The 18,620-nt window shown below is 62.0% G+C and overlaps 1 protein-coding gene across 8 annotated transcripts in view; it reads right to left on the bottom strand.

The window, feature by feature from the left end:
- The window catches only part of BAHCC1 (BAH domain and coiled-coil containing 1), a 63,934-nt gene that overhangs the window by 25,018 nt on the left and 20,296 nt on the right, over window positions 1-18,620 (bottom strand). For 6 of the 8 annotated variants that reach the window (XM_054256598.2, XM_054256593.2, XM_054256596.2 and 3 more), the window contains exons 3-4: window positions 10,569-10,748; window positions 1,446-1,568 (exon numbers count right to left, since the gene is read on the bottom strand). In XM_054256598.2, coding sequence (XP_054112573.2) covers window positions 1,446-1,568; window positions 10,569-10,748 — 303 coding nt within the window. Of the gene's footprint in view, window positions 1-1,445; window positions 1,569-10,568; window positions 10,749-12,475; window positions 12,661-18,620 lie in introns of those variants that run through there. The other 2 variants (XM_054256600.2, XM_078374944.1) reach the window with 2 other exon arrangements.

Below are 18,620 nucleotides of genomic sequence, written 5' to 3'. Positions count from 1 at the left end.
AGCTCCAGCCCTAAACACCAGGGCTCCCGCGCTCCCAGGGGCTGTGCGGAAGGAAGCCATCTGTCCCAGCCTCCCTCCTCACCCACCAAAGCCTGGGCATCCCTCTCCACAGTTGGGACAACCTCCCAGTCCACACTGACCTCACCTCGTGTGTCCAAATATCTCTCAGATCCTCTTGGGGAGATGCCCAAGCCCCTCTGTACTGGAGTGGAACTCACCCCTCCCTCCAAGTCCTCTTCCCTAAGTGTGCCCTCCAATAGCCCAGGCCAGACACTGGGGTCACCTAGACCCCTCTGTCCCTCCCTGCTCCCAACCCTCCTCCTAGCTATCACCGAAGCCGGCCCCTATGGAACCCCACACCTATAGCTTTTCATCTGAGCACCGTAACTAACCTGGTAACTAACAGACAGCTTCCTGCTCCAGCCTCCTGGTGCCACCCCAAGTAGGACTTTAAAAAATGCAAATGAGGCCGGGCACAGTGGCTCACGCCTGTAATCCCAGCACTTCAGGAGGCCTGAGGCCGGCAGATCACGAGGTCAAGAGATCAAGACCATAGCGAAACCCCGTCTCTACTAAAAAATACAAAAATTAGCTGGGCGTGGGGGCGCACACCTGTGGTCCCAGCTACTTGGGAGTCTGAGGAAGGAGAATTGCTTGAACACGGGAGGCAGAGGTTGCAGTGAGCTGAGATCGTGCCACTGCACTCCAGCCTGGCGCCTGGCAACAGAGCAAGACTCTGTCTCAAAAAAAAAATTCAAATGAAATGTCACCCTACCACAAGAAACCCACCTTGGAGATAAGGACTCACACCTGTCCACCTCCAGCCAGGCCCTCTCGGGGACTTGCTGGCACCAGGACTTGGCCCCTCTGGCCCTGCGATTCCCCTTCCCCAAGGCCCCACTGGCTCTGACTTCTCAGCCAAGACTCAAACTCTGCATCTCTTCTTTGGGGATGCCTGCTGCCAGTGGGGTGAGCAACACCTCTGTCTGCTAGGGCATGGGGGGACTGGGGGCTGGGCCCAGGCCAACAAGTGTGTGAGCCAGTAAGTGTAGGCTTCTGTGGGATGCCTTCTCCTCCCAGCCACCCCAGGATCCCCAGGCTGCCAGGGGCTGCAGGCAAGGCCAGGTCCTGTGGAAGCTGGTGGGGCTAGGGTGATGAGGAAGCCGGGCACCAGCTCAGCTGCTCCCGCCTGAGCACCAAGAGGTCGTGAGGCAGTGTGCCTAGAGCTAGACCTGGGAACTGAACCTGTGCCTGGGGGCAGTCCTGGGTCCCTGGGTTTAAATCCCAAGGGGCATGCCCACCCTCTCCTCTAGCCCCTACCCTGGCTTCAGTGACACCGGTGGGAGGGCTCACCAAGGGGGCCTTTCCCTTGTGCCCCTGAAGCTCCTGTGCACTCCCCGCCTCCAGCATGCCCTGCTCCCCGAGCTGGCCCCCGCCACACTTGCCTTTTTGGGTTCCATAGAAACGGTGCTGCCCGTAGAGAACGTTGCTGTTTCCATGGTGATCCAAGTGGCTCACGGGTAGGAAGGTGGATGCCAGACTCCCCGAAAATCTGGGGTACCCAGGAGCTAGAGAAGCAAGGAGACCTGGTTGCAGAGGCACCTCCTAGCCTCCTGGTCTGCAATCGCCCTGACCCCAGGGAGACAAGAGGCCGACGGTCGGCCCAGGAGTGGTGCCCCGCGGAGCTCAGCACGCAGCTGCCGGGGGAAATCAGCCCATCAATACATCATATTAACTCTGACTCAACTAATGCCATCCCTCCGGTGCAGCACAAATTGAATTGCTGATGGGATGGGGAGAGGGGAGGATGGATGTGGGGCCTCAGTTCCCTCCCAGCAGCACTCAGCATCGTGGAAGCTCCCAGGCCAGGCAACAAAAGGGATTCTGGAAGGTTTTGTGGGAAGAGGGGGCACTGTGGACAGATGCTGCTACACCAAGGGCCCGGCCAAAGGAGAGCCAGGCCAGGGCGTGGCCTCCCCAACAGGCCCCAGGGCCCAGTGGACAGCCATGCCAGGGCCAGTGCTGTGGTGGTGTGCCCACTCTCCCCCTGCTGGGGGCACAGGTGTACATCTGATGCCAAGTTCCCACCATGGCAGGGCCTCTTCCCGCTCCAAGATCTGCACAGGGGTGGAGAACCCCCAGAGTCCCCTGCACAGGCCCCAGCCCCAAAATCCTAGGCAGGAACTCCAAGTCATGCCAGCCAGGCCACTCTCTGGACAAAGGGGTCTGTCCCTCAAGTCAGCCAAATTTCTGAGCAGCCTGCCCCTGCCAAGCACAGGAAAGCCAGCCACACCCAGCCACCCTCTTGCTGGCCCTGGGCCTTGGGACAGCTCTGGCTGTGTGGGGGCACACCTGACCCCACCCCAGGGATGAAGGCCCAGCCGCTGGGTCAGGACAGGGCCAAGCATGGCCTGGGAGGCTTGTGGGCACCTGCTCCCGGTACAGCCACTGCAGGGAGCAGGCCTGCTGGACCAGGGACACCAGCCACAAGGAGTATGACTTCTGGTTCCCCAGCAGGCCTTGGGCCCCAGGCAGAGCTCTCAGACTCAGACCCACCCAGTCCCAGCCCACCACAGTGCTGCCTGAATGTGAGGTCTGAGGGGCTGGCTGGGGCTGGGGGTCCGGCAGCCCTCCGTAGGCCTGAGAAGACATCTGAAGGAGCAATCCAGAGCTTCAAGCTGCCAGAATGAACCAGACCGAATGCAGCTGGGCTGGGGCACCCACTAAAATTCCTGCTCTGAATCTTCCCTAGAAAATCAGCCCCCAAGTCCAAAAGGGGCATCCCAGACCCCAATCCCAGCAGGTCCCCAGCAGCAGCGGGCACAACAGATTTCCCAGGGAAATCTGTGGAGCTGGATCCCCAGGAGATGCTCCGGGAAACCTGAGCTCTGAGTCACCAGCTCCAAGGATGCACCCCACACCCGCCCCATTTGGAGTCTCTTGCAGGGCATGAGCACAGGGAGGGCTCTGAGAAGTCCTGCACTGTGGAGGCCTGCCTGACAGGACCAAGCCCCTTCTCCCTGTGAGGCTGCATGGCCCAGGCCAAGTCTGGGGACCTGGGGAAGGCACCCTGGCCCCACCACAGCCCTGAAGCTGCCCTCCAGCTGAGGATACCCGGCTGAGGCTCGAGCCTAGTCTGCGTGGGAGCTGCATCTGGAGCAGATGTTTACCAGATTAAACTCTGCTCCTGGAAGACTCCACAAAGGCTGAGAGCGACGGGGTGGGAGCGACATGGGATCGGGGAGTGGGGGAGCAGCAGGCAAGGGGCAGGGACTGGGGGGTGCTGGTTAAAACTCCCAAGCTGTCCCCTTTTAACTGGCTGCTATTTAATGTTTTAGAGGCCTCGTTTTGGTAAATCCCCCCTTCCCAGACACCATTTCCCAGGCATTGAGCCTCTGCTCCCCTCCAGAGATCCAGGCCTCCAGCCCATCCACTCTCTGGGGAACAGGCGCTCAGCTGCCTGTGCGTGTCCCTCCACTGCTGGGCCTTGGTGGTGGCCCCTGGGCTGGGGAGCAGGGCAGCATCCACCAGGGCCCTGAGACCAAAGCCCTGGCTGGTGCCCCATCCTTGCCTGCTTGAGTCCCCCCAACTGAGGCCCCAGAGGGGAAGTTAGGGAGCCAGGGGAGGAAGAGGGAGTAGGGAGATTGGGTGCAGGGGCAGGGAGCAGAGAGGAAGGGGCTGGGGTGCCGGGGAGGCCCAGCCAGCAGGGTGGGGTCATCTTTGGGCAGGGGGCAGAGAGAGGAAGGGAAGAAGAGGTCCCCTCAGGCCAGCAGCAGAAAGCCCCTTTCTTTTTCCCAACTCTGTACTCTCTGAATTGAAAAAGGAAATAAAAAAATGATTTTTATGAATCAGAGCAGCTGTTCTGAGACCAGAAGCCAGAAAGCAGAGCTGCTGTGGCTGGGCTGGGGACACACAGGCATCCTGGAAGGGGCTACCACTGAGGAGTGGGGTGGTGGTTCTGGGTAGGGCTCCAGGGGGATAGTAGAGACCACAGATGGCAGGAAGGGGACACTCCAGGACCAGAGACCAAAAGGGCTCAGTCAGCAGGGTCTGGGAGCACACAAATCCACAAGCCAAAAGTCCTCAACCGCAAGCTCCTGCTAGAATGTGGGGGCCTCGGAACCTCCCCTTCCCAGACCCCTTTGAGATGGGAACTTTTATGATCACCCCAACAAACAAGGACAAGCCTGGGCTAAGCAAACCGCCCAGAGAGGTGGGCAGGACTCAAGCCTGCTGACGTCTGGGCTCCTGGTGCCCTTGGACCCTGGTGGAGTATGGGGAAAGAGCCCTGAGGGCAGTGGGGTCACACCGAGGTCCCCACATCCTGCCCCTGTGGCTGTGGTGGGCAGGAGACTCCAAACTCAGTCCTATGATGGGACGGACCACAGGGGACAGAGGCTCAAGGCACAAGCACCTGATGGGTGAGTAAAGCCAGGAGGCCAGGTGTGGGCTGGAAGTTGGGGGACACAATGACCACATACCCAGACCCCTCCCAGCCACCCCCGGGCCTGAGCTCACCATATCTGGAGGGGTCACGGGTTGAAGGTGGGAGGATACCTGTGGTATGGGCAGGAGGAGGAGAGACAGTGGGCCCCAGTGGGAGTGGGGGATGCCCGTGGGCAGGGTTGAAGGACAGAAGAGTGCAAGGCCCTCAGTGATGCCTGCCCTGGAAACAGGAGGGGCCTCGGTGGACTGTGACACCTGCCCTGGGCACAGGAGGGGCCTCAGCAGTGGCCTTGGCTACAGGCACTTCCCATTCCTGCTCTAGGACCTTTCAGCGGTCCCTTTCCTTGTCCTACCTGCTCTCTGCAGAATACCCCTGCTGCCCCTGCAGGCCGCTCACCCAGGTGGACAGACCCCTGGGCGTCCAGACTGTTTTAAAGTGCTGCTCCCAGGACACAAGTGGTTGGTGGGGGGACGGCAGATTCCTTCTTGGGGCTGGAGTGCCCAATCCCCAGGGCCTCCTGACGCTTTGGAAGCTCAACCCCTTCCCCATCCACAGGCCTGTGGGGCACTGGCCTCTGGTTCAGGCCTGGCCAGCTCCGTCTTCTCCCAGGCTGAGCAAGGTGGCAAAGAGTGGGGGCAGGAGCCAGGTTCCCAGGGGAGCCTCTAGAATGCATGCAGTGGGCAGCCTGCCCATGATCCAGGCAGCAATCCCACAGCGAGAAGTGCGGCCTCCCTGGGAATGGTGGGGAGGGTGGGTCCAGGGCTGGGGCCCATCCTCAAGCCAGGGGAGGAAACAGCCAATCCTCAGAGCATGGAGCTAGAAGCCACCACATGACCTGAAAGCCTTAGCTGGCACTCTGGACAGCAGCTCTGGCTGCCAGGGAACTCCCTCCTGCCTGCCCACCAGAAGGTTCCTCACGTTCTTCAGGCAGCGTCTTTGACACGCCTGTCATTGCACCTGGGGCCATGGGCACACCACCAGCCCGCCCCACACACAGGCATGCAGGAGACGGTGCCCCTGCCAGGACAGCTGCACCCCCACCAGTCAGGTCCAGGGATGTCAGCCCAGGAAGGCCAAATCCCACTCCTGGTGACCAAAGCCTCTGGTCCCAGCACTGGACAACTGCCACAGGACACAGGAGGGAGAAGGTGCTTTCTGTGCCTGTATCCCATGGCATCCAAACAGCTACTCTCAATGGTGTGGCTGGCAGATGGGGAAACTGAGGCTGGGCATGTGGCATCGAGGCTAAGGCAACTATGGGTCTATGAAGACCTCTCCCCTCCCCCGCTGCTCTGCACATGGCAGGGACCCATGCCGAGTCCACCATAGTCCCGCCCTGTCCTGTGGTGCCTAGGTGTGGGCAAGGGCTCAGGTGCAGCCTCCTGGATCCGAGAGCAGCCTCTAGCCCAAGCCCCTGGCTCTGAAAGAGCAGGGGCTTGTGGGGTGGAGGGGATGCCACTCCAAAGCCTGGCAGCCCAGAGTGCAGGGAGGGGATGAGGGAACACACTCTCAGTCACACACAGTCCTCAGCCTCAGCTTCCTCACCTGGGAGCAAGTGCTACTGTGCAGTGCAACGTTGCCAGGAGGAGGCAGGGGCCGTCCCAGGGCAGGCTCATGACACAAGGGGCGTCATCCTGCCCAAGCTCGTGCCAGGGCTGGCCCTGGGAGCGCTGCAGGTGCAGGAACCTGGCCCTTTACCAAAACCAGGGCTGGGCATCTCCCCAACCTCCCTGGGGCTCGGGTTCTGCCACCTGGGATGCTCCTACCCTGGCTTCCCAAGAACTGGGTCTCCCCCAGCCACCCTGTGCAGCCCTCTGCCAGGTGTGGACCTGAGTGCTGGCCCCCACCCTGCCCTCAACACTGACGGGCAGCACTTAGCCAGGCTGTCAACACGGGGCTCTTAGTCTTGGCGGGCTGGGGGTTGGGAACTGCCGAGGGCTTGAGGGCAGACTCCAGTGGGGATAGGAGGCTGGGACCCTGGCAGGGTGGGCCACGGTGAGATGCAGGAGGGCTGGCTCAGGAAAGCCGCAGGATGCCTCTGGGAGGGCCACAGGCCTGGATGGGGTAGCCTCCCTCTGGCTGCGAGACGCTGGCGGGAGATGGCCTGCCTGGTAGAGCCCCTCCATCCCCACGTGGAACCTCCACGCTGGGGCGCCCACGCTGTCCCTCACATCCCAGGGAGTCAGCTTGTCCCCACTGGCTCAGCTCTCCCTCGTACATGGAAGGGGATGGCAGGTCTGGGCAGGGCAAGGGAACCCCCACATGAATGTGAGATTGGGTAGAAATGTCAGTGCTGGGTGGTCAGCGGGCCTGTGGGGAACAGATCAAGAGGCCATTTTAGCCACCAAGGAAACCGTGGCCGGGAGAGGAAGGATATGCCGACAGTCTGGGAGGAAGCGGCATCACAGGAAGGACAGAGCTGGGGCCCCAGCACCTGAGGGCACTCGGGGCAGGTGGACACGTGCCCTCAGAGATATGTCCCTCAAACAGACGTGGTCCTGGCTCCTGCTCACCCCTAGAAGCACCTGAGAGTCCTGAGACCTCAGAGGGGATGAAGAGGACAGGGGGTGGCTGGCAGGATGCAGGAAGCTGTGGAGCTCCAACAGCAGGGCGCATTCAGCATGCGCAGCCCAACCCTCACCCCCCCAAGCTGCAGGCCCCGTGAGAAGTGCCCCCGCCGGAGCTGGCCAGTGAGAAATGTCCCCGCTCCAGAGCTGGCCAGGTCCATTGAGAAGTGCCCCCCGACCCCAGCCAAAGCTGGCCAGGCCTGGTGAGAAGTGGCCTCCCTGGAACTGGCCAGACCCTGTGAGAAGTGGCCACTGAGGGGTATGTGGTTCTGACCAAGAACCGTCCAGGTGGACAGCCAGTGCCTGTGTGTGTGCCCGCCGCTGCCATGGTCCCCCCAGGTGGCACAAGAGACCATGAGTGGCCCCAGCAGGCAGCTCAGCAGCCCCCAACCCCACCCCTTCCCAGCTGAGCCCCCCAGGAACAGAATCCCCTTTCATTGGCCCTGTGGGTGGTCCCCGCCAGGCAGCTGGGGGTGTGGTGGGGAGGGAGGGGGCCGGACCTGCCGACAATAGGACCAGCTGTGTCTGCCCCACCCCCACTCTCACCCACCCAGGACTGGCTGGCCAGCAGGAGCTTACCTCTGCCCTGGCCAGCTCTGCTGCCCGCCCCCACCCTAAGCCCCAGGGAGGCCCACCGCTGGCAGGAACCCGAGACTTGGGTGAGCCTGTGGGCCAGAAGGCGTGAAGCTGAACAGACAGGCTCTGCCTGGGCCAGATGTTCCAGGGTGGTTCCTCCAGCTCCAGGCTGCCTCTGCGGCACCCCGGCTTCTCCCACAGGGAAGCAGGAAGCCCTGGGCCTTGCAGATGGGGAGAGAGGAGGCCCCGCCTGGTGTGGGGGGTTCCTGGGGCTACCCCAACCTGGGTTCCTACTGGCCTGCCCCTTTCTGGCCTCCCTGGGCTGGGGAGGGGGTGGTGGACTGGCTGGGCCAGGCACCTGCCTCCCGCCCATCCTGGGCCACTGGAAGGAAATGTGGGTGAGGCAGACCGCCCAGACAGCCTGCTGTGCCTGCCGGCGGGGGGCGGGGGGGGGACCATGCTTTGGCCGAGTCGCGTGCCCCCCGCCCACCTCACTCCCCTTCCCCCTGAACACACACGGCAGAGAAACAGTCCTGGCGTATGGGAAGCCAGCTGGCACCCCGTCAAACTAGAAGCCAGGCACACTGCCCGGGCAGCCAGCCAGCCTCTCACCCCGGCCCGCCCGCCCTGGCCTCTGCTGCTCAGTTCACAGTGTGGCAGCTCCATGCGGCCTGCCCGCTTGTTGGGTAGCACGGCTGAGTGGTGGGAAACCCCTGAGGGGAGGGGATGGGGGGTGGGGCAGCAGAACTGAAGGCAGCACAGGCGCATTGAGGCAGAGGCACCGGCCTCACAGGTCTGTGGCCTCAGAGGCTCTGCCACCCTCAGGGGCACTCTCCTACCCACGCCCCTCCTCAGCCCTGGGGGGGCCTGCATTCTGGGGCCCAGATGGGTGGCTCAGAGGCCATGCCCCAGTCCCCTTGTCCTGGCTCCATCTGTGCTTGTTCACCTGGTCCCTGTCCCACATTCGTGCCCACCCCACCTGACACGGACGGGGGGAGATGCAGCTCGCCCAGGTGCCCAGCGGGGTGGACAGATTAACCTCCTTGGCATGGAACAACCGGGGCACTACAGGCACTGTCCTCTGCTCAGGCCACCCCTGCCCGGAGGAGCTGCTTCCCTGGGACACAGACGGAAGAGGCTCAGAAGCCTGGACGCCAGGCGCTCCTACCGGCGCTCGTGACTGGACGCTAGCCTCCCACTCAGCCGGGGAACTCTCAGGGCTCGGGGCAGATGGAACTGGCTGATGCTGGGCGGTGTGAGGGGCTGAAGGATGGTAGGGGTCCCGGGGTGGGATGTGGGCAGGTCCGCCCAGGCAGCCGTTGGCGAGAAGGGAAGTGAGTGTCTGGAGGCGGTTATGGGTGCTGCCTGCCTGCGGGTTAGGGCAGGCCAGGAGCGCCAAGGCAGGTGCTGCTACCCACAAACGGCCCTCATTGCTGGTGGGGTCCCCCGGGTGGGCAGAGGGGGCAGGGTAGGAGCGGTCTGCCTCACCCACTCTGTTCTGGCGCAGTGTGTGGGAAATGGACTAGTTGGCACTAGCCACTCTGGACCCTGACTAGGGGCCACCACTGCCATGAGGGAAACCAAGTCAGCTGGGCCGGGGCCAGGCAGCAGCCGTTGCGTCTGTTGCAGGGGGTTCCCCATTCCTGCCCTCCACTTGTCAGGCCACCCTCCTCCTTCCTGCAGATATCCTGGGAACCAGACGCCAAGGCTGGCCGGGGCGTTTGCCCACAGACACAAAAGGCTGAGGCGGGGTGTGGGGGTAGGAGCCGGGAAGGCAGGTTCCCCATGGCCAGCCCAGGAGCCATGGCCAGCCTGGTCTCCCCTCCAGGAGGCCACTAGGAGCACAGGGGCGGGAGGAAGGGACAGGGGAACCTGGGCTGAGGACCCCATGCTGCCCACCTCGTCCCGAGGCAGCAGCATCCCCTGAACCCAGGAAGAGGCTGCGCCTCACTGCCTGCCCAACGTGTGTACCCTGCGCCGAGAGCCCAGATTATTTCAGCAACTGTCCCTCACTCGTCACCTGTTCTGTTTGGAAAACAGCCCCTTTCTGGTTGCACAAAGAGAGGTTTCTCTGCTTCCAGCAGTGCCGGGTGCTAATCTCCCTGCCTGGAACAGGGCGGCGGCGCGGTGTGTGGGTCCGTGGCGCTCTGTAAACACGACGCCCGCTGCTCAGCAGTCATTGAGTTACGGCAGTGCCGGGTGCCAGGAGCGGAGAGTCCTGTGTGCCTGCTGCCAACTGCAATTAACCTCTCTGTGTGCCAGCCATGGGGGAGGTTTAACCCTTCCACAGGGTTGGGGTGGCTGAGGGAATACCAGCAACTGTGGGGCCAGGGCCACTGCCTACGCTGCAGGGCAAGGGGTCTGTGCAACACGAGGAGCTAAGCAGGGGTGCCCTGCCCAGGAAAGGCCATGGGGGCTTCCAGGGGCCTCCTGCCGGCCAGGCAGCCTGAGAGTAGCCAGTATTGGTGAGGTGCCTGCTGCATGCCTTCATGCCCAGGGCTGTGTCCCACAAGGAGGCAGGTGGCCTAGGAGGAACTCTTTGCCCTGGGCCAGGCCCTAGGGTGGCAGCCTGTGTGTTGACAGCTCTCCCTGCCCTGTCCCTCCCCGCCCCCCCAGCCCCGGCTGGTACATCTGGAACCCTCCTCCCAGAGTCTGGGGAGGTGGGGCGCGGCCATGGTGAGGGTGCGGCCAGCCCAGCAGGGCTCCACATTTTCTCAGTTCCCCAGAGCTCTTCCTGGCCCCCACTTTCCCCCTTGCTGCCCATCTGGAGCACACATCTGGCCAGGACCATGGCCCAACAGGCCGCCCGTTTCCAACCGATCGCTGCCTCCCCAAGGGCTTCCTCAGCAGGGTGGGACCCTCACCAGAGAGTGCCTAGCAATGCCCACTGGCCAGGTCCCCAGTGCCCTGGTGGGAGCCCTCACCTGCCCCCAGCCTGGGTACCAGGGCACCGCTGGGAGCCCAGTCCACCAACTTACCTTCGTGGGAGTGGGAGAACCAGATCTGGGAGGTGGCGGGGTGGGAGCCACGGTAGGCCTGCTCAGGCGGGGAGGAGCTGGGGCCGCTGGGGTGTGTGGAGGCGGCCGAGCCCAGGCTGCTGGTGAGGAAGCTTCCCATGAAAGAGGAGGCTGGAGAACTTCCCATCAGGCGGCTGCTAGCTGTGGACACAGGGCAAGAGTGAGTCTGGGGGCAGTTCCGAGGGTGTGCTCAAGGCAGGGGCAACACCACAGCCCTTCTCCATGGGGGACTCTCAGCCCCAAACTCCCCTGGAGCCTTTGTCTTCAAACATTCAAGAAGCTGATGGTGGGAAAGGCTACCCACATATGCCTTTGACAGTCACACTCAGGGTCCTGAGACTTTCAGTACTGACACCTTCCTGCTGTTGCAAAACCTAAGAATGCCATCTTTGTCACAACGTCACCACCAACCACCACCACCACCACATCCACCATTATCACCACCAACTACGTTACCCATCACCAACCATATTACCACCAACCACACTACCACCGCCACCAACAACAACCACATCACCCACCACCACCACTACTACCAACTACATCACCCACCACTATCGCCACCAACCACATCACCCATCACTATGAACCACATCACCCACCACTATCATCAACTACATCACCCATCACCATGAACCACATTGCCCACCATCGCCACCAACCACATCACCCACCACTATTGCCACCAACCACATAACCCATCACTATGAACCACATCACCCACCACTATCACCACCAACCACATCACCCACCATTATTGCCTCCAACCACATCACCCATCACTATGAACCCCATTGCCTACTACTATCGCCAACCACATCACCCACCACTATTGCCACCAACCACATCACCCACCACTATCGCCACCAACCACATCACCCACCACTATCGCCACCAACCACATCACCCACCACTATCACCACCAACCACATCACCCATCACCATCAACTACATCGCCCACCACCAACTACATCACTACCAACCACAACCCCAACCACATCACCCACCACCATCACCACCAACCATATCACCAACCACATCACCTTCACCACTACATCCCCAACTACATTACCACCACCATCACCACCAACCACATCACCCACCACCATCACCAACCACATCAACCACCATCACCACCAACCACATCACCACCAGTTCCACAAACCACCATCATAATCAACCACATCACCACCCTTAGCACCAACTACCATTTCGCCAGTCATCACAAATAACATTACCCATCACCATCACCATCACCACCACCACCAGCACCACCATCATCACCACAAACATCACCACCACCACCATCGTTATCAACACAATCACCAGGACCAGCACCATCACCATCATCACCACCACCCAACTAGCCGCTGGGTACTCTGCCAAATCCACTTTCAGGGCCTTGGGGAACATACTGCCCTGTGTATAGGCCTCCTCTTCACAGGAGGAGCACCATGACTCTCTCAGCCCACAGTGGTGGGCAGCTCCATGGCCTCTTAAATACTGGCAAACTGCCAGCATGCTTGCGAAGAGGGCCAAGGTGACACACAAAGCACCAGGGTGAGCAGGGCCCCAGCCACAGGCCCCATGTCAGCTCCATGCAGTCTTGGCTCCCCCAGGCAGCACTGAGAGGAGCTGTTCTTTCTCCTGAGTGGGGTCTTCATCCCTCTCCCCAGGCCCAACCAACTGACTTGTCAGACAGGAGTGCCCCAGTCCCAGCGGAGGGAGAAACAGAACCAGGGATAGCTGAGGACAGGGGACAGAGGAAGGAAGGGCAGTGCTGAGGACAGATCCACTCCTAAAATCCCTTCAGAGTCCTTGGGGAGGGGCCCCGATCGGGCTAGCACAGAGCTGCAGATGGTGCTCACCTCTGGGTCAGGTGGGGGCAGTGAGAGGCTCCTTCCTGGGTATGGCCAGGACAACCAGCACTTTCCTTGGCACCTGAGTGCAGGAAATGGCAAGACCAAAGGGCTCCATCCAGCCCGGCTCTCCCGGCCCATTGGCCTGCCTGCATCCTTGCTTGTGGCCCAACAGCTGCGTCCCCACTCTGCCCAAGTCCAGCGGCCAAGGCCAGGCTGAGGGAGCGTCCCTGCATTGCCATGGCTACCAACTCCTGCACACAGAGGACACAGCACACGGAGATTTCTGCACTTGCGGCCCTGCTGGTCCGTGGGTGGTCTGGGGCTGCCACTGATCGGCTCCCACCCCTGCCAGGCGCCCTGGCACCTTGTCATCTCCATCCCATGGGCAGCAAGCCTGGCCTAGGACCATCCCAGGGACCAGGGGAGCCACTGCTGCCTCAGGTAACAGGGATGTGAGGCTGAGTGTGGGGCTAGTGGGGGTCTGCAGGGGTCCAGACAGAGGTGAGTCAGGACAACCATTCCCTAGCCCAGGAGGGATGGGGAATTTGAAAATTTCTGATGCCTCATCCAGCCTGGCTTGGCCCTAGGAACTTCCCAGACATGAGGTGACTCAGCAGAGGAGGTAGGGCCTGGGGGGCTGGTGGGGAGCTACCCTGCAGGGCCCTGGCGAAGTCCTGCTGTGCTGCGCCAGTTCCCAGGCCCCTTCCCCTCCTGTGTGTGAACGTGGCTGTGGGGACTCAAGGGGCCCCTCCCAGTGACAGCAGCAGAGAAGGGTCTGCGAATGCCTGTGGGGGCGTGGGCTGAGCTGGCCTCAGTGGTAGGTGGGGAGAAAGAGCCCGCTAAGGAACCCGCAGCAGGCCCAGGCTCAGGGCAGGGGGTGAGGGTGCCCCAGAGCCAGGGGCTTCCCAGACCACAGGATTGGGACTGCCATGGGACAGGGCCAGACCACAGGCCCGGCAGCCAGGGAGGGGACTCTGGGTTGGGAAGGGAAGTGTTGGCTTCCCCTGCTTGGGGACCCTGGGGCATGCCTGTGGGGTGAGTGTGGGCTCCCCTCCGAGCTGGAAGCTTGCCGCTGCCTCGCCCAGGCCCGCCTCAAGTCCCTCAGGCCTTCCCGCCCCCACACCCTCCTGGGGAAGTCCCTCCCACCCCTTCCTCCCAGGGATGGTGGGAAGCAACTGAGTCCAAAAGCTGGGTCTGGAGAAGGGATTTCTCCAACATCCTGGCCTGAGAACCCCGTCCTTGAGCTCTCCCATACCACGTCAGGCGGGGGCAGGACACACCCTCCTGTCCCACAAGGCCCTCAGTGGGCCACCAGCCTGTCTCTGGACTCGGGGGCCCCTGCTGCAGTGCCCTGTCTGAGCCCCCATTAAGGAAGGATCCGTGGCCCTAGAGTCTGGGAGATAAGAGGGAATGGGACGGGGGCCCCAGCCCAGCTCCTCCCTGATGCCTGATCAGCCCTGGCCAAGCTGGGGGCCCCAAAGTGCTGTCTGTACCCAGCCAGCCAGGGCTGCTGACATGGGGGTCTTTTTCACTCCTTTCCCTCTTTCGTTCTGAAAACAGGCCATTGGATTGCTGTCTCTCTGGCGTACAAACATCACAGGTTTGCATTTTCACCATAATAAGCTCAGGTAATAGAGCACAAGAAAGCCAGACACGGTGGCTCACACCTGTAATCCCAGCACTTTGGGAGGCCAACGTGGTGGATCACGAGGTCAGGAGTTCAAGACCAGCCTGGCCGACATGGTCAAAAAATACAGAAATTATCCAGGCATGATGGTGCACACCTGTGATCCCAGCTATTCAGGATGCTGAGGTAGAAGAATCGCTTGAACCCAGGAGGCGGGGGTTGCAGTGAGCCGAGATTGTTCCACTGTACTCCAGCCTTGGTGACAGTGGGACTCCAGCCCCAAAATGAAACAGCATAAGAGAGGAAGTGAGACCCCCTCTGAGACCCCCAAGGGCATCGAATGAGCATCCTGGGACCCCTTCCAGGCACAGGTGCAGACGCTTCTCCAGTGTTACATGGCACGCTGCACTCAATTCCATGCAGGAGTCCTGGACACTGGGCCTACCATGAGATCCCACCAACCCCCACAGGGGACTGGGGTGGCCTCTGGCAACCCAGGCTCATGGTGGCAGCTGCTGCCAGGACTTCTCACTTGCCACTGAGCAGGCCAGAACCTTGGAGGCAGAACCAGGCAGGTGCAAGTGCCTCTGCCCTACATCCTTGCCCAGGCCGGGCCTGCAAATGGCTGGGGCCTCTCAGATGCTTAAAGGGGTGAATTTCTCCCCTGCTTTCCTGGCATTGGCTTGAAACTCAAAAGCAGATTCTGCAGACCCTGGCAGGTGGTCCCTACTGTGGTGACCCCTGCCAGTGTGGGGGAGGGGACTGCTGGCCACCTGGGGCCTTACCTACCCCATCAAGCTCCTGAGGAGCCCAGGAAACCCCAGGACAGAGCCTCATGCCTCTACTGCCACCTCCGGGAGTTTGGGGATGGCAATGTCACTGGCCAGAAGAGCCATGGGCAGACCTGGCTGCCACCTCCCCAGCCCCTGCCTGCCGACCAGTGGTCGGCCCCAGACAGAGCTTGTGTCTCGGCTGCCTGGGCTCCGACCAGGGCCAGACCACGTAGGCCAAGGCCAGCCGGGAACTGGGGTGAGGGCTCTTTCCTGTTGGCATAGTCCCTGTTTACCAAGTGCTGTGGTTACCAGCCCAGACGGAGGCAGCTGGGGGTCCAGGGAGTGGGTCTTGGCCTAGGCCTCCTCAAGCCAAGCACCCCATCCTGGCACCACCTGCAGTGGCACCTCCCCTGCCTGGGGCTTCAGACTCATGTGACCTAGTGCCAGCATGCTCCAGGGTCATGGGCCCACCATGGGGCTGGCATGAGATGGGGCATGACCCAGTCTAGGTTGCCGGTCCAGGCCCATAGCCCCAAGTGCTCTGCTGGGGCTGAACAAGGTCTGTCCCCACCAAGGCTGTCCCAACCTTGCTCAGAGCCTGCCTGGGGCCGCTCTGCCAGGCTTCCGTCAGCCCTCATCACAGGGAGGGAGGCAGCACGGATTTAGGATTTTCCTGGGAAAGGGACCAGTAAGCTGCACATGGTGCCAGTGGGAGGCCACCGCGGACTGCACTGGCCTGTGGCCGGCGCCCTTCCCCCAACTCCAGATCCATGGCAGGCTCTGGCCCCAGCCCTAGGGCCACCCTAGCACTACCCAGATGCCACAGAGGCCTGGCTCGGGTGCCCGGCTAGCTGAGGAAACCACTTCAGGAGACGGCAATGCCAGGAGGGCTGTGGCCACCCCCAAGGTGGCTCAGGTCCTCGGGCACAGCCCCATCCCTAGGAGGCCAGTGTGACCCGGAGCCCAAAGTCCAGCCAACTAGACCAGGAGGCAGCTGCTGTCCCAGAGCGGCCCAGCAGCGGGAGGGCTGGGGAACAGCTGCACGACAGCTGGGCTGGGATCTCCATGCCCACTGAGCCCGGCCTGGGGCTGCTGGGTGGGGAGGCCAGAACACAGCTGTTGGGAGCAGGCCACATAGGCTGCGGCTCAGGTGGCCCTAAGTGGCCAGGATGGCCAATGGGAGCTGACCTCCTGCCAACCTGTCTGCCAGGCCCCCTACCATGGACGAGAAGGTCAACATGTGCTGGGCAGCTTGGGGTACAGAGCATGCTGGAGAGCCCAGGGCTCTGAGGAGAGCCGCTCCCTCCATGCAGGTCTGTGCCACCTGTCATTCCATCGGCCCCACCCGGGGTCCTCAGGACCCACACCCCAGAAGCTGGGCCTGGGCGACCAGGAGGCCAGGTGCCCATAGTTCCCCACCCCACTCTCCTGCCAGACTGACCCTGCTCTGCCCTGTGGGGCCAGCCTGAAGGCAGAGGGGGCAACAGGCTGGTAGGGCCTGGGAGCTGGGAGAAGCGGGCGTGGAACCAGCAGAGCAAGCATTTGTTTTGAGTTAAGTGAGCTGCGGAGACGGCATCCTCCTTTTCTGGAAACTGTGAAATGGGTTGTAAAAAAAAAAAAAAAAAAGCCTCGCTGAGATGGCGGTTGCTCCAGAGAAACAGCGAGGCCCTTCCCAGGCTCCCGGTTCCCGCTGCTTCCGGAAGCCCAGCTGCCGGGCTGCTGGCATGGGCCTCCCCTTTGAGTCTGGCGGCTGCACCCGCTGCCCAAGCCAGCTCCCACTCCCACCCACCACCGCTCAGGTGCCCCTCTTCCCTCTGCAGGGCTTCCGCTCCACACCTTCCCTGCCCCCAACAGGGCCCGCCCAGCCCAGCCCGGGGACACCAGGCTCCCCTGGGGCTGTCCCTTGGTCTCCCCCAAGACACTGGGAGTGGCTGGGAATGGAGTGATGGGCAGTCCCAAGCACCCTTCCCACGAGCCAGGCCCCCAAGGGAGCAGCAGGAGAGGAGGGAGGAAGGAGGAGCAGTCCCTTGCTGGCCCTGCCCCGCATTCCTCATTCCAGGAAATGGGGGGAGGACGCCGCCCTCACGGGTTCCTGCATGGATAAGGAAGGGAGGGCTGGCCTGCTCAGAGGCAGGGGTGCAGCATCTGATCATTTGACTACAGGAAAAAGAGAGTGGCAGGGTAGGGAGACCAGGTCCTGGGGTGAGAAGCCACTCTGGGACCACTGCCCCTACCAGGAGACCTGAAGCTGCCGTGGCAAGGGCTAGAGGCCCAGCCACCACCTCACCAGGTGTGCAGGCGTGGATGGGAGAGGAGCATGTGCATGCTGGTGTACAGGTGACTGCAGGCTCAACCCCCAGCAGAACCCAGTGATGCTTCCCCCGCCCCAGCCACAATCACTAGCGGCCCAGGCTCAGGATGATGCGGGGTGTGTCTCACACTTGCGTGCACTCACACACACTCACATCCGCATACTTATTCACACTTGCTCACATGCACACTTGCCCACACACTTTCCCACACTCACTTGTGCACACACACTTGTGTGCAGGCAGAGGCAGGGGAGGGACTTCGTGTGAGACTTGTGGGTCGTGTCTTGAGTGTGCCCACATAGCTAACTGTGCTCGCATGTCCTGCGTTGAGAGGCTGTGCACATGCACATGTCTGAGTGCGCACCTTGGCAGACTCCGTTCTTGGGCAGGGCAGCACACAGCTGGGCACATTCTAAAGATGCTGCTTCCCAGGGCCCAGGCTTCCACCAGACTTACCCCCTTACTGGCTTGAACCCTGACAAAGGCTCCCAGCCTCTACTATGCCCAAGGTGGCACGGAAGGGGCACCAGGAGGAATAGCTGCCCTGGGTCGGGGCATGCCTGGGCCCATTCGTGGTGGAGGGGAACCTGAGCCTCTAGCCTCGGCTCCAGCACCCCCAGGCCACTGCTGCCTGGGAACCAGTCCCCAACCTGGCACAGCTGCTCAGTTCTGACCTGCCTCTCCTGGGGCAGTAAGATCCTAGACCTGAAAGTGGCCCCCAGAGTCTTGTGGATTCTGAGGGTAGCCAGCAGGCCATGTGGCCAGGCCCAGCTCCCCTCTACTGAGGAGAAGCAGGCACCAGCGTCCCTCAGGCTGTCCTGGGGCCTCTCCAGGGCCCGCAAACCGTCCAGATCTGGGATGGTCCCTCCAGACCGCACACTTGCTGCCAGCAGAGGTCTGTCTGTCCAGCGTGGCTCCCTCCACCTCTGGCAGGACGTGGGGTCTGAGCCCTAGGAAGCAGCCTAGTGTTGTCTCTTCTGCCCCCACAGCCTGGAAGTGTCTGGGGGCGCCTTGGCCTCACGGGGCCACCAAGCCACCCCACCCTCTACAGCTCCATGAAGGAGGCTGGACAAGAAGCAGAGGCTGAGGCAGGCACAGGGAGAGAGGAGTCAGAGAAGAAACGGTGTGAAAGGATGGAACTGGTGGGGGGCGGCAAGGGAGGGGCTGGAGGAAGACTAAGAACACATACCCAGGCCCAGCCGGGATGGGGCAGACTGCGGGGGCGGCACCCGCCCAGGAAAGCAGCATGCCACCCGGGAAGCCCCTTGGCTGGCTCAGGAGAAGCTTCCAGAAGCCTGCGCTGGCCCAGAGACAGCATCCCTCAGGCCTTAATAGGAAAACTCTGTGGTCGCCGTGTCCTGGCCCAGCCAGTGTGGAAATGGCTGGGAGGTGACGATGGCAGGGGATGGGCTCAGCCACCGACAGCCCAGAACTAATAA

This window comes from Callithrix jacchus, chromosome 5, assembly GCF_049354715.1.
Source record: "Callithrix jacchus isolate 240 chromosome 5, calJac240_pri, whole genome shotgun sequence".
Lineage (NCBI taxonomy): Eukaryota > Metazoa > Chordata > Mammalia > Primates > Cebidae > Callithrix > Callithrix jacchus.
This window is presented reverse-complemented; position numbering and strand designations above follow the sequence as displayed.